The sequence below is a fragment of the Mytilus trossulus genome, chromosome 14, assembly GCF_036588685.1.
Source record: "Mytilus trossulus isolate FHL-02 chromosome 14, PNRI_Mtr1.1.1.hap1, whole genome shotgun sequence".
In the NCBI taxonomy this organism is placed as follows: Eukaryota; Metazoa; Mollusca; class Bivalvia; order Mytilida; family Mytilidae; genus Mytilus; species Mytilus trossulus.
The window spans coordinates 51,212,585-51,228,438 of record NC_086386.1 but is presented as its reverse complement, the minus strand read 5'-3'; the positions used below and the strand labels follow the sequence as shown (position 1 = coordinate 51,228,438).

Genomic DNA, 15,854 nt, shown 5'->3' with positions numbered 1-15,854 from the left:
TTAACTTACAACGGCAGTGATTACAACTTTATCTGGGATCTCTGACAAAACAGTGGCTTCACCATTTGCTATTAAGGACCCTTAAAGAACAAGATTCAATATAATTTATCTATTTTCAGGTTTTAACCAGTAGATACATAAAACATATATCAACAAAAGAAACTGTCAGCACTATGTCAATTGGACAACGATTCAAAGTTCTCAATTTTAATGTGTCTAGTTGAAAGTATAACACGTCTAGACACTAAATTCTGACAGACTTGTCATCCTTACCAATGTCAATTACAAAACTGGAATGATATTAAAGAACAAAATGGTTGATGATTATCAAGACCAAGCACACATATATTTACATGCACATGTGTTGAGTTTTAAAATACGAGAAAACAACTGTAATTCATTTAATCTATTACAGTCCTTGGAACAACAAACCATTGATTCCAAAGATGCATTTTGAATTATATTTGTTTATGTTTTACATTCTTTCAGGATTATTTATTTAACTTGTTAAAGTTGCAATTACTTATGCTGATGTCGAAAATACGCATGTTAAAATGTTTCCTTGTACTAAATAGTGTTTACGGTGGATTATATTCTTTGGCATATCAAACCTAAATATATTATACACCAGTGAAATTTCTGGCGATTGATATGCCTTTTTTCTAAAATAAAAGTATCGTTGCAATTAATATTTTGAATCTATTAAACTAAAATTTCGTGATAAAGACATATCAAACGTGTTCTTTATAATTAGGTGTAGATCAATCACGTCTATACCTAGAGTATAAACTCGTATATATTGGTTTGACAGTCAACGTTTTTCTTGTATTCTGGTTGTATATAATGACAAAACAAGATCCGAGCGGAAATGTGAACATGTATGTATTTTTAAGTTGATAGTAAATTTTTAAGGAGGCAAAAGATTCCTTCCTTGATAAGTCCAATTTACAATTTGATGAAAATTTCCTTTATATTATTTTTAAAATAAACATATGTATTGTAACATATGTGAGGACTCAATACAAAGAAAAGTTTGCACATATTTGTTGAAGCTATGGTAACATAGTTCATCTATTTATCATGTTTATTAAGAATCAATTTTAAGATTTGGATAGTTGTTCACATATATCATGTATACCTGAAGTGTTTGATAAATCCACATCTGATGTATTTGATGTTCCGGCTATCACAATCTTTATATTCTTTACATATGAATCAGCTACAAATTGGAAGTTGTTGCTATGACTAGTGTTCATAGATAGAACATCTATAATAGCTGTTGCAGAGGGGAATCGTTCCTAAAATATATAAGCTCTTTATGTATGTGTATTGTTTTAAATTTGACAATCATAATCATGATTATTCAACTTCTAATAAATAATGATAATACCATACATTATTGAATCCAAACGAATGTTGCCATTCTTTTCAGTATAATTTATCATTACAGGATATTATACTGGTGTCCAAAATGACGTTGAAATATTAGAATTTAAAAATGATCGCCTAAATATATGTCTGTTACGAGCGCACATATAAAAGTAAAAGATTAACATTTCAAAATTAAAAATAATTATGTAAATGTTAAAAACCGAATATATATATATATAAAATTGCAAAACAAATTTTTTGGAGCACTTTTTATATCTGGGCGTCACTGGTGAGTATTGTGTGGACAAGGCGCGTTTTTGGCGTATTAAATTTTAAACCTGATGCTTTTAGTTATCTTTTAATCATGTGTTTCTTTGTCTAATCCGTTCTCCTATTTATTTGTATTATAGTCTTGTAGTATTACGTTGTCATTTCAATGTTACGTTCTCTTATTTATTTTTTATTGTAGTCCTGTAATATTATGTTGTCATTTCATGTTATATTTAAAATAGCCATTAAAGTGCGAGGTTTAGCATGCCACAAAACCAGGTTCAACCCACCATTTTTATTCTTTTTAAAAATGTCCTGTACCAAGTCAGGAATATGGCCATTGTTATATTGTCTGCTGGTGGACGTTTCGTCCCTGAGCGTATCACCAGCCCAGTAGTCAGCACTTCGGTGTTGACATAAATATCAATTATGTGGTCATTTTTATAAATTTCCTGTTTACAAAACTTTGAATTTTTCGAAAAACTAAGGTGTTTCTTATCCTAGGCATAGATAACCTTAGCCGTATTAGGCACAATTTTTTTTGAATTTTGAATCCTCAATGCTCTTCAACTTTGTATTTTTTTGGTTTATAACTATTTCGATATGAGCGTCACTGATGAATCTTATGTAGACGAAACGCGCGTCTGGCGTACTGAATTATAATCCTGGTACCTTTGATAACTAATTCACCACTGGGTCGATGCCTCTGCTGGTGGACGTTTCGTCCCCGAGGGTATCACCAGCCCAGGAGTCAGCACTTCGGTGTTGACATAAATATCAATTATGTGGTCATTTGTATAATTTTCCTGTTTACAAAACTTTGAATTTTTCTAAAAACTAAGGATTTTCATATCCCATGCATAGATAACCTTAGCCGTATTTGGCACAACTTTTTTGAATTTTGAATCCTCAATGCTCTTCAACTTTGTATTTGTTTGACTTATAACTATTTCGATATGAGCGTCACTGATGAGTCTTATGTAGACAGAACGCGCATCTGGCGTACTAAATTATAATCCTGGTACCTTTGATAACTATTTACACCACTGGGTTGATGCCTCTGCTGATGGACGTTTCGTTCCCGAGGGTATCACCAGCCCAGGATTCAGCACTTCGGTGTTGACATGAATATCAATTATGTGGTCATTTTTATAAATTTCCTGTTTACAAAACTTTGAATTTTCGAAAAACTAAGGATTTTCTTATCCCGGGCATAGATAACCATAGCCGTATTTGGCACAACTCTTTTGAATTTTGAATCCTCAATGCTCTTCAACTTTGTATTTGTTTGATTTATAACTATTTCGATATGAGCGTCACTGATGAGTCTTATGTAGACGAAACGCTCGTCTGGCGTTCTAAATTATAATCCTGGTACCTTTGATAACTAATTCATCACTGGGTCGATGCCTCTGCTGGTGGACGTTTCGCTCCCGAGGGTATCACCAGCCCAGTATTCAGCACTTCGGTGTTGACATGAATATCAATTATGTGGTCATTTTTATAAATTTCCTGTTTACAAAACTTTGAATTTTTCGAAAAACTAAAGATTTTCTTATCCCAGGCATAGATAACCTTAGCCGTATTTGGTACAACTTTTTGGAATTTTCGATCCTCAATGCTCTTCAACTTTGTATTTGTTTGACTTATAACTATTTCGATATGAGCGTCACTGATGAGTCTTATGTAGACAGAACGCGCGTCTGGCGTACTAAATTATAATCCTGGAACCTTTGATAACTATTTAAACCACTGGGTTGTTGCCTCTGCTGGTGGACGTTTCGTCCCTGAGGGTATCACCAGCTAAGTAGTCAGCACTTCGGTGTTGACATGAATATCAATTATGTGGTCATTTTTATAAATTTCCTGTTTACAAAACTTTGAATTTTCGAAAAACTAAGGATTTTCTTATCCCAGGCATAGATAACCTTAGCCGTATTTGGCATAACTTTTTGGAATTTTTGAACCTCAATGCTCTTCAATTTTGTATTTGTTTGGTTTATAACTATTTCGATATGGGCGTTACTGATGAGTCTTATGTAGACGAAACGCGCGTCTGGCGTACTAAATTATAATCCTGATACCTTTGATAACTAATTATATTATGGTTCGTTTCTGTGTGTGTTACATTTTAACGTTGGTTCGTTTATTTTCTCTTATTTTTTAATGTAAATTCACATTGCGATAAGACGTGTCACGGTACTTGTCTATCCCAATTTCATGTATTTGGCCTTGATGTTATATTTGTTTTTCTCGTTGGATTTTGTCTGATGATTGGTCCGTTTCTGTTTGTGTTAGATTTTAGTGTTGTGTCGTTGTTCTCCTCTTATATTTAATGCGTTTCCCTCGGTTTTGGTTTGTTACCCCGATTTTGTTTTTTTGTCCATGGATTTATGAGTTTGAACAGCGGTATACTACTGTTGCCTTTGTTTAAACCTTAAAACCTCAAAATAAGCTTAATATTTTTTAAAGCGTTTAAATAAATGTTTCCAAAGTTCAATGTGACAGAATACATAAAATTATAATATACATTATGTTAAAAAAAGGTGTGTATGCAATGATAAATATAAATGTGTATCGTGATTAACACTTTTATTATTAAGTCAACGTATGAGTATACGTTCGTTTATGAATATCATTCACTTGATGTTTTCTCCTTTGAAGAAAAATCTTATATCGTGATTATTCTTTAGTATTCTATTCGTTATCGAATAACATTAAACCAAAAACCTATGTGCATGTATTATCATTGATTTTTAACAGAAGTCTCTGCATTTGGTATCATTGTATGCAAGTGTATTTCCGTAGGCAGTGACAGTCACAAACTAATCAGTAATCAGGAAAGTAAAAATGAAAGTGAAAAGCCATTACGTTATACGATGGGGAAAGGGCAGAAAACAAATCCCTGCTGAACTACAGTTCTCATTTCTTAATTACATCAATGTAAATGTTTACCATGCAAATGATGAATGTAAAATTTTTCTAACAAATTAATACAAATGTTTAAAACAATGACAAAAATAACGTTCTGATGATTTAAGTTGGAGATGACAACGTTTTGACCCAAGCAGATACCTGTATTTGTAAAGCATCATGATATTCTTTTTCGGAACTCATAGTATTTAGAATGGGAGGTTTAAATTAAGGACGGAACGTGTTCTAAATTGGACTTTTCGGCTTGATGTTTGGTTTTCAACAATAAGCCGACAGGAATCAATGCTGATTTGTACAAATTACCTATTTTTAATAAGAGAAATTCAGCCATTTTAGACATGCAATGACAATTCTGTAAACAAGATAAACATTTTTAATGTAGATTTGTTTTAGCTAGTACAGTCTTGAAAAGGATATAATTTTTAACTAATTCATTTATTTTACATAAATAAGGCCGTTAGTAATCTCGTTTGAATTGTTTCATTGTCTTATCGGGGCCTTTTATAGCTGACTATATGCGATATGGGCTTTGCTCATTGTTGAAGGCCGTACGGTGACCTATAATTGTTAATGTTTGTGTCATTTTTGGTCTTTTGTGGATAGTTGTCTCATTGGTAATCATACCACATCTTCTTTTTTATAATTTATCATCTGACAGTATATGACTTGGAAGTGTTGATTTAATTCAATTTAGATGGAAACTAATACACATTGCACACAAATATCGTTACCTCTGTTGCTTCTTGCAAAACTGTTGTAATTTGTGATGCATCTATTCTATATATGTTGCCACCGGTAGCCGTCGCAATTAAATCATAAACAGAGCTTAATGTCTGACGTTTTTGACGATCTGTAGTAAAAAAAACACATCAATATTTGTATAAACAAGTGTTAACATTATATAAATATATATCATTCAAATATATGAAATAATTCAGAAATGCGTTATGTGCAAATTTGTAATATTTTTTCTGCCTGAGTATACGGTTACTGAAATTATCCACCAGGAATTAGATGCATCTTTTGAAATAAAACGATATTTCGTAAGACCCATCATCTGCAAAATGCATTGTTGATCAGTATGCACATAGATTTAATCTTTGATGATTTTAATTTCAAATATTTGTTCTCTCTTTCGACAGATTTAGATCGACATATTATCAGATATAATATGGGTATCAATTATGAAATTTTTCGTTACCCTTTTAAAAATTTATTTGAAAGGAATTATTCACTTATCTTAAAATTATATAATTGAGTAACACTATTGACAGAACATCAGCTGCTGTAATAGCAGACGTACATGTATTATTTTGAGTCTCTATATCCATTGATAAACTGCATATCTGACTATTTTGGGTAGAAATGTAGTTGAATTAAATTTTCAATTAAGATAAAATTACACACATGTTTCTTTGAAACAAAATAGTATATCATTTGTATATGTAAACCTGAAAGAACCCAACAGCACAACAAAAAGACAAGCATTGTGGAAAGGTTTTGCGCAATGGATAGCGAAACATAAAATATACCAAAATTCACCACATAACAGTCGACTGAATGTACTAATAGCTCATTAAGGGAAACAGTCAAAATTGATCATATACAGATATTGTGTGTATTTTACAACTCAGTATCTATAATATATTGTGCAAAGACTTATATGGTTCAACTTCTTCCAAATCAAATAAGTATATATAATTGTATGATATAACCATGCTCGTATGGTTTAACCGTGCGCGTTTGATCTAACAATAAGTATACGAATATGGTCATGTCCCGACGAGTATAGACCAGAACACTTACATTCACGTCATATGGTCAATTTGATAAATTGCCGGGGTACTACTTATACTAGATACACGTATTTGTTATAAGTGTCTCACAAAAAGCTTAAAAGCCTTAAATTTACATGTATTTCGTTTCCGTCTGCAACATCCACCAGTCAACATAAAGTCCACAGTTATATTTTTGCTTAAAGCTATTGCTATGACATCATCATATTCTGGATAGTCCTTCGAGGTAGCGTCAGTGAAAACAAATACAGTTGAATGATTTTGACATTCTTCTATACCTGAAACAAAATTTTAACCTGCATACTAAAATGCCTATAACAAGTAAGGAATATGACAGATTTTTCCATTCGCTTGACATGCTTGATATGTGTGAGCATTTGGTTTTGACATTTGGTAATGGAATTTTCAACTTGAATTTCCCTCGATTTCAGCATTGTTTTTTTTTTTCTTTTGTTTTTTCTAGTTTATATTTTATATTTAAACCTGCGTTTCTGTTTGAAAATATTATACCAATGGTAATTAGTACGTATAAGTCTGTATGAGCTTTTGTACTTTATTAGTCTTGTATGTTTTTCTTCAATTAAGTTTTAATATGTTTTTCAGTTTTGTATGACGCCCATTCTCAGTGAACTATTTCATATTTTTTAGAGGCCAGCTAAAGACTGTCTTTGGGACCCCGGTGTTGATAACTCATTGGTGGCTTTCGGCAGTTATCTACTCCTTGTTCGGGTTGTTGTCTAATTGACATATTCCCAATTTCCATTTTTAATTTTATCTTTGATATGTATTTTCTGAAAATATTATTGCTTCTAGAAGAACATATGAACGGGTATAATAAAACCTTAATATTTCCCATTTATTGCTTATTCAAATGTCGTTGAAATATTTGAACATCTAAATGCATATTCAATTTATCAGAAGTATTCCAAAACTCAAATAGGTATAGTTATTTGGTAACGTTGATTTCAATTTAGTGTACGGAATACATGATATGGCCAGATAGCTCGGTTGACATATATATACTGTTGCGGATAAAAAACTTGAAGTTCTTTCATTCAGTGTCACTTGGTATCGGTTAAGCTTACTATAAACTGTATACTTTTAAAATTGTCTCTATTTTTGTAGGTTATTTCTACTGTCTGGTTGAATAATTTTGCAAATAAGGGAACGTTTGGATCAATTTGTCTGTTAGGCAAATTTTCAACAACAAACATTGTCTTAAATATCCCTGCAAAATTATAACGAATTCTTACATTTACGCAATCCACTCATTGAACATTCAGGATAATCACCACCACCAGATACTGTCAAATTACTAAGAGCTGAAATCATCTCAAGTCCGTTTTCTGTTCTCAAAACCAATGTAGTTAATGATTCTGATATATTAAATAAAAAAACTAGTTTATTATTTTTTAACATTTCATGTATTTACAATGTGGATTGAATTTCAAGCATGACTATTCGTTTAATCATTTCAATCTGCAATGTCTTTCAAAACAGAATTTATATTAGATACAATGTATCAATCTGAATAAAAAGCAGCATCACAGAGTAACAAAATCAGAGATGACAATTTTAATTTTCTATTTGCAAGACTTGTACATTTGAAAGGAAAAAACTTCCTCAATATTTTCAATTTACATGCAGTTAAATATTTCAAAACTTATGCATACTTGCTTTATGATTAAGATTATCTCGTTTTTATAGAAAAAAATAAGATACGTCTTACTATGTTGTTGATATAAAAAAAAGAATAAGTTCTTAAAAAATATTTCAGCTTTATTTTACCTGGATCAGAAAATGTAGCTAACACGTAATCGGCTGGTTCATTTACTGTTCCCCTTACAATGTAACTATCTCGATACATCCTTTTATTACAGCGTCTATTTCATCTCTCATTGAACCTGTAACATCTATGGCAAATCCAAATGATCCTTTGTTTTTCTTATATAGACTAAAGATCTTTGCAAAAACATCTTCAGATAAGTCCTTCATGATACCAATTTCTACAAAATATATCTATTATGTCGAAATTTATGTTGACATGGTCTTACTAGAGTGTACTAAGAACAAGGGTTACACCCATTTCTGAATACTAGTTTATAAGTTATATTAAACATGTAAACAGTAAAAAAAATATAAGGTACTACAATGAACTGTTAAAATCGTTTAGAATTATTCTTTAAGACAAACAAATCCTATGATAAAAGTACCTTTTATCGTTAGATTGATTCCAATGGCATTGTATCATTAGAGTATTTTAAGATGTACATAAAAAAGTAAAGTGACTTGAAAACCAGTCTCAATTTTAAAACGTACCAGTATAATTGTTCAAACTTAATGTTTTATTGTTCTTTTTGTGATATTTTATCTTGCACCATAACATATAATAATTATTTGCACTTGATATACATCAAGTGCAAACTTTAAGAGTTTGAAAATCAAAATGATAAAAAAATAATAATACTATAAAATACTACTAAACTACTAAAATAATAATAATAATAAACTTTTAAATACCTCAAACTATTCTACAGTCAAAATCACTAAAACATGCTGCAATCATGCTTTTATGGGTGGATTTATCATATTTAAATAAAATTTCAAAATAAGAAAGCAATGAATGAGGGTGTTACGTTTAATATGTGCCTTTTTGTGCATCTTTGTTAAACATTTATTTGGTTTTTTTTTGTATTAAGGTACTTGTGGTACTGCTACATTTTCTCCTTTTTATTTTTGATTTTGCTTATGTGCTTTGTGCCTTTAGGTGTTAATTTGTGAAAACTTCATTTTTGTTATGTACTTTTTTTCTATATACCGTTTTATGTTTATTTGTTACAAATATGACATGGGTCTGTACTTATACATCCTGTCATTGTGCTATGGTATATTTGTGTATTATTGTCCTTAATCTTAACTAATATCCCATTTGTTGCGTCTTTGTTAAATGTTTGTATGTTTTTAGTGATTAGGATTATAGCACAATATTGACCGCTGTATTTTTGACATTTTTACCAATTGTGTTTGTTTGGTTTCTTCACGCATTGTTGTCAATATGATAAATATGATGCGACTGTCATACAGGTTAAAAGTTAGCTAGCTATAAAACCAGGTTCAATCACTATTTTCTACATGAGAAAATGCCTGTACTAAAACAGGAATATGACAGTTGTTATCCATTCGTTTGATATGTTTGATCATTTGATTTTGCTATTTGATTTTGAAGTTTTCTTTTAGAACTTTCCTCTAAGTTCAGTAGTTTTGCTCTTAAAACAAGTTATTATTTTGAATGTAAAAAGATAGCATATTAAACAAAAGGCTAGTTCTAACAAATATACTTAGCGATGCGTTGTAAAGTTAGAAAATAATAGGTTTTACTAACATACAAATATGAGTTTTATGTAGGCGAAACGCGCGTCTGGAGTTTTAAATTATAATCCTGGTACTTTTGATAACTATTGTACAAAAAGTAAAATCACAAAAATTACAAACATGCAAAAGTTCCCGTGTTTTTATAGTATTAATTTATTTAATTTTTAATTGAATAAGAACAGATTGATATAATTCATGTTCAATCATAACCGTACTGATTATCCGAAATATGTATAAAGACTTTCTTAGATGCTTTTTTAAATTTCTATTTATGATAGTTTGTACACTTTGTAGACATATTTAAGCATGCTATAATTTATTGCGTAAAGGTAGTGTTACTCGTGAAAAGATGCCAAAAAGATAAAGAATAACAAACTATACAGCACCTTTCTTTATATCTCTGTTACATGCAAACATGAACATTGCAAACTTTAACTGCAAATTTTGTAACGAAATTCTTACCTCATTTGAACATAATTAAAAATATGAAATATTCATAAGTTACACACCTGTTATGGTATTTATTCATTATTTTGGCAGCAGAATGCATGTAAAATGAACTATAAAAGTTTCTTATCTGTGTTTTAATTTGATCTGTATAGATGCACGCTCGATGAAGCTAGTGTGTTTAGCAAAATGTTGCGTTTATTTTTTATTATACTGTTAATATTTTGTCCATTCTGATATTTTCTGATGATCGTGTTGATAATGTATTAAAATAACAGTGTAAGGCAGTTTATATACACACAATAGAAATTATATCAACTTACAATACAAGTAACATTAATTTAATGAATATGTTTGAAAATTGACGACTGAACACTAAATAAGCTTGTTCAATCGCCGATGACACCAAGTGTTATACCTGGGTCGATAAGAAATTGAAACGTTGCTTCTACGGCTGCAAAATATGCTTTTAAGTGCAACTGATAATGCGGAGAATATGTTTGATAATCTCTATCTTTATTTATTCCACCGGATGCAGTTGTTTCTCCATTGTTTGTATCGGAACTTCCACCAAAACCACACTTTCCTTTAGTGTCTTTAGAACTACCTTTAATTTAAAAAAAAGTTACATGAAAGATGCAGATGACCTTCATCAAAAACAAAAAGACACTGTACAGTTTACATTTATTTAATGAATGGACACTTGAATTTTATTAGTTAAAAAGATTGCACAACGGTTACCGTGCTTATTAATAATTCAGCCAAAGCTAGAATCTGCTGTATTTATAGATAAAAAAAACATTCACAATGTGTACATCGGTAAACTTCAATCGCCTTAAGTAATCATACAGTAGCAATTGTTGTTACTTTATTATACCTACGTTGAGGACTAACAGCATCTTGTTCACTATGGTATCCACTCGTTAACACATCAGTCACAAGTAAATTGTTTATACAAGAGTTTTTGTTGTCTCTTCAATAGATACATAAATATATCAGTAAATACACAATCTAAGACATCGTGCCACTATACACATATTAGTGCCTAAGAATGTAATTGAACTCATTAATGAGCGTAATAAGATTAGTTGTAACATTTTATATTATTAACGCAATATTTCGCTAATCAACTTAACTTTATTAGGCGCGTGCAGCAAACCAAGTAAAAGTTAGAGACTGTAAACAAATTTTTGCAGCTCAAAAATGTATAGAAAAAGAAAAAAAATGCCGCTTATTGTACATAGCAATTCTTAAATCAAAACATATAGTTGTCTTAGTTAAATATATTAGACATGTTAGAGTTTCTGATTTTTTCCTTTGATTTTGTGTATAACTGTTTTCCATCTTTTTTCAGAGTACGTAGTGCATGCATCCAGAAACCTTTTCTCTGTTTTTTTTTTTCTTTTGAGAGATCCAATTTGTAAGGTGATATTTTCAAAAGTATGCCTTGTTCTTACATGTCAGAGGTGTCTCGTCATTAGGCAGTTACTTCTTTTCGTATGAAAATACTGGTGATTGTTAAGTCTGATGTTGAAGTTAGTTTCTGTTTACTTATCATATTGCATCTTGCAAGTTCCACAAGTAATAATATAAATACTATTTTCCGCTTTGAAATTTGATGTGACATATATATTGTATCGCTACTCATAGAGCAGTGTTTCGGGTGAAGACTTTTAAAAGATAGGAACTGATGTGTATCAATTTTCTTTGTGTGGAGATCAGTTGTCATAAATCCGTTTTTAACAAATGTGGTGGTGTCGGGAAAAGCAGTTTTCTCGCTTGAAAATTCAGATATACATTTAATTCAATGATAAAACTAATTACCATTATCTAAGAAATCTTAAAATTGTTCAGCAGTATCGTTACATACATTAAAGATACGTTCTCCAAGATCCCCAAGAAAATAATGATAACAAATATTTCTATTTTCCCAATCAGTAATTGATTAAACAAACTTACCCAGAGTTATCGCAGTCCGAACATGTATCAACATCACCAGCAGCTACTTCGCTCAGTGTTTTGCCAGGTACACCTTTGTAAAGACAATTATTTAATTCAATCTGATTAAATCATTTCAACAGTGATTCTATTTTTTCCGTTTGTCTTTTCCTAAGTAAATGTAATCATAAAGAGAGATTTTGTGTAAATCACAAGAGCAAAAATCATCTCATTTTTCAACCAAAAAATTCCATGGTGATATCAATTTTAAGAATTACAATTATTTATAATCTAAGAAACATCATTACTAAATTAAAACATCAAAGGTTACGTCCGCCCACAAAAATACAGATACATGTACACAACACATGTACAGTGCATATATTGGAACATGTACATACGTTACTGTAGCAAATCAATTAGACATTTACCATTGACAAAAGAAACCTCAGAAAAATACAAATAAAAGAACAGAAGAAAAAGCAAAAACGTTAACATAAAAAAATGGACAAGTATATCAATGCAAAAAACTCTAAATATACATATTACGCTTACCTTGCAGACTGGTTTACCTCACAGTACCCTTCGGGCATCGATGTTAATGTCCTTAGTGTTTCATAAACTCACCAAACTCTCTGTAGGTTTTATTTCTATCCATTTCAACCCAGTTGGTTGTGCTGTAAAACGCTTGTATGGTGTATAAAGATTTTCCTACATTTTCGCGCAATAGAGATGTGCTATAATCTGGTTCTTTAACAATCTCTTTCATTTGTTGCCGTAGTGACACTAAAAATGTATGTGCTGCAAAGGAAATATTTCTAATAAACGAGCTTCAAGCTGCTTTTCTGTTTGAATTTTACTAAATTATTAGAAAGATTACAATTTTTACAGACAAATATCTTTTCAATACACATGTCCCTTGTTATGTCAGATTTGCTCCTACTGTTATAGTTTCCAAAGCGTTTTTGTGATTTTACTTTTTTCAACTAATCTAGGTCTGTGGGTCAGATGCATACATGTTTTTGTATATAATACAATCTATAGAATATAAACCCTAAGAAACATTCAAAAACAGTTTTAAAAATATTTTGTCATGTAGTGTCAGAGAAAAAGATTTTTGTAAACTTTTTTTATCATGTTGATTTATTTGAGGTCTGACTTTGCTGACCTTTTGCTGTTTACAGTTTATCTTTATTTTCAATAATATTAATCATGATAACAAAAATCTGCAAAAAAGTCATTTCCTCATATTATGAACTAAATTGCAGCAATCAAACAAAGTTTATTCTGTTTGGCTGAACATTTCAGAGCTGACTGGTTTTCACTTATTGAACAATGTTATCATAGATAGATTTGCTCTACATGCTTTAGTTTTTAAAATATAATCCAAAAATTGCATTTGACCCCTATGTTCTATTTTAAGCCATGACAGTCTTATTTGTTGTTGGGTCAAAACTTCGGATGCAATTTATGAAAATAGTTATCACAAGGAACATTCAGTTAAAATTTGAAGGTACGACATACGACGGACAATGGCGGACGGCGAAAGACGAAGGACGACGACGGACGTTAAGTTATGAAATAAACTCACACGGGGTCCTTCGGTCATCGGTGAGCCAAAAAGATCTCAAATCCGTTAGGCTTATACGAATTTGTTATTGACCTTTCAAGTATATAACTCCTAGCGTTTTAATAAAGTTATTTTCCCCGGTCTGGTTATGTTACAATTTTTGCATTCCGTGTCATCATTCTCCCTGACAAAGCCCATAGAAAGTACACAATGTAAAAAGCGATGTATTCATTAATTAATACTGTTTCGTTATAACCACAAGATGACTATTTGCTCCCGATTGTATCAAGTAACACATGTCTCCGATTTTCTACATACCACATTTGCCTTTTACACCTCATTTTTTCTAAAAAGCTGAGTTATATCTTGTCCCATTGGTGAACAAAAAACGAAATAGGCAGAATGAATAGTATATACCTTCTAATATCTGTTCCCCATTACAATGTATGTAGGCCTCTTTAAGTGGTTCTTGTTTTTCTAGAAAAGAATAAATTTCCTCACCACTAGCGTAATATTTCTCTTTTCCATCACTGTCTACAAAAGAACAATATGACTGACTAGTATTAAACCGTTTTCTACAACAGGAAATGCCTGTTAATGTACGACGTTTGAAATATAACGGTTGATTTTCTTTTTGTTTGTGTTTGACGTGTTTGATCTTTTGATTTTGCCATTTGATAAGGATAAAAATAAAATAACAAAAATTCAAAACCCAAAGTAAAATGTTGGATTAAACCTGGTTTCACAGCTAGCTCAAACTCTCACTTGTATGACAGAAGCTTTAAATTCCATCTTATTGTCAACAATGTGTGAACAAAACGAACTGACTCAAAATAATGGATACAGCTGTCACAGTTGTGTTATAATCTTAAACACTGAAAAAATAACATATATGTAACATATAACATAGATAAAAATATATAAAAAGCACATTAGCAAAAATGAAAGACAAGAATATAAAAAGTTACCTTATCATAATAACATGATGTACAAGTACAAAGACATGTCATATGTGAGAAAGGAACACCGAAAGGTATATAGACAAATCACATTGGCACAACAGTCTGTTGCTGTCATTTATATATAATTTTCATTTAAGAACAGTACAACCATGATAACCGCATTTGTAGATATATTTATATATATATCAATCATTTTGCATTTAACTCTTCTTTCAGGTACCACAAAACTGTTGTTACAATTGACAATGATAATTAGAACAAACAAAATATACAAGTAAAATCATTTGAAATGTTTTGAATAAAACCAAGGCCTTTTTAAAATAAAATATTCAACAGAAAGCATATGGTCAAGAGAAGTAAACGATATCAAATTAATATTTTAACTCATTAATCGATAACAAACTTATAACGTAATGGCAAAAACGAAAACGACCATCAGGCTAAAAAACACTATTAAGAACAAAATATAAAAACACATAAGCTGAACAATACCAACCACAAAACAAAAACGGGTCGATATCAGTTTTAAAGTATTTTTAAAATGGATCATCTTCTTTGTTTGAAAGAAAAAGTAGCAGTCAGATATATTACTGAATGAAGTCAATTTAAAATGCGCATAACAGATTAAGACTTTATTGGTTAGACGAGTTATATATACTAAACATCAACCCAACAATGTTAGATCTGTAAATTTGCTTTCGCAATTTTTTTGTTCTTCCCTCGACTGGATTCGAACCCATGCTACTGTGATATCATGACACCAAATCGCCTGCACTGCAGCCGTCCCGCTAGACCACACGACCACCTGGGCTTTACAATAATAAAGCTTTCAGTGGCCGTGTGTTACCTTTCCCCGTCAGTTTTCATCTAGCGGCGTACTACAGTACATGCTATATAAGGAGTGGAGATGTTATATATATAATTAACTGTATACTTTATTATCATATATTGCATTGAATTGAAATACTCACCGTTTCCAAAAAAGACATCCACTGCCAGCATCCAATGCACACTATCTTCAAGATAGTTATAGTCGTTTAGGAACTGCCCTACGGCCCTTCCAATTCCTAAATTTACCATACTCCTGTGCGACCTCGTATTGATATGAGCCCATCCAGTCAACGGAAAAAGTGGAAATCCATAAACATCATGTGAAACAAGGAAAAACATAACAGCATAAAGAAACTTCTCCAT

At 31.1% G+C, this 15,854-nt stretch overlaps 1 protein-coding gene across 1 annotated transcript; it reads right to left on the bottom strand.

Annotated features, from left to right (window-relative positions):
- Nucleotides 1-15,854, bottom strand: LOC134697847 (von Willebrand factor A domain-containing protein 7-like). Its single transcript, XM_063560136.1, has 11 exons — nt 15,632-15,854; nt 14,116-14,232; nt 12,756-12,929; nt 12,150-12,222; nt 11,072-11,163; nt 10,609-10,797; nt 7,625-7,747; nt 6,488-6,649; nt 5,307-5,425; nt 1,139-1,298; nt 1-80 (listed from the first exon to the last, which is right to left on the bottom strand). Exons 1-11 carry the CDS (start codon nt 15,852-15,854, stop codon nt 1-3), a joined length of 1,512 nt encoding a protein of 503 aa, XP_063416206.1.

Coding starts and splice junctions, on each gene's coding strand:
- LOC134697847 (XM_063560136.1), bottom strand. CDS start 15,854: ATGGAGAAGTTTCTTTATGCTGTTATGTTTTTCCTTGTTTCACATGAT. Junction 6,650..7,624: donor AATGAGTGGATTGCGTAAAT/GTAAGAATTCGT, acceptor ATTTTGTTTCAG/GTATAGAAGAATGTCAAAAT. Junction 81..1,138: donor GGATTTATCAAACACTTCAG/GTATACATGATA, acceptor TTGTTCTTTAAG/GGTCCTTAATAGCAAATGGT.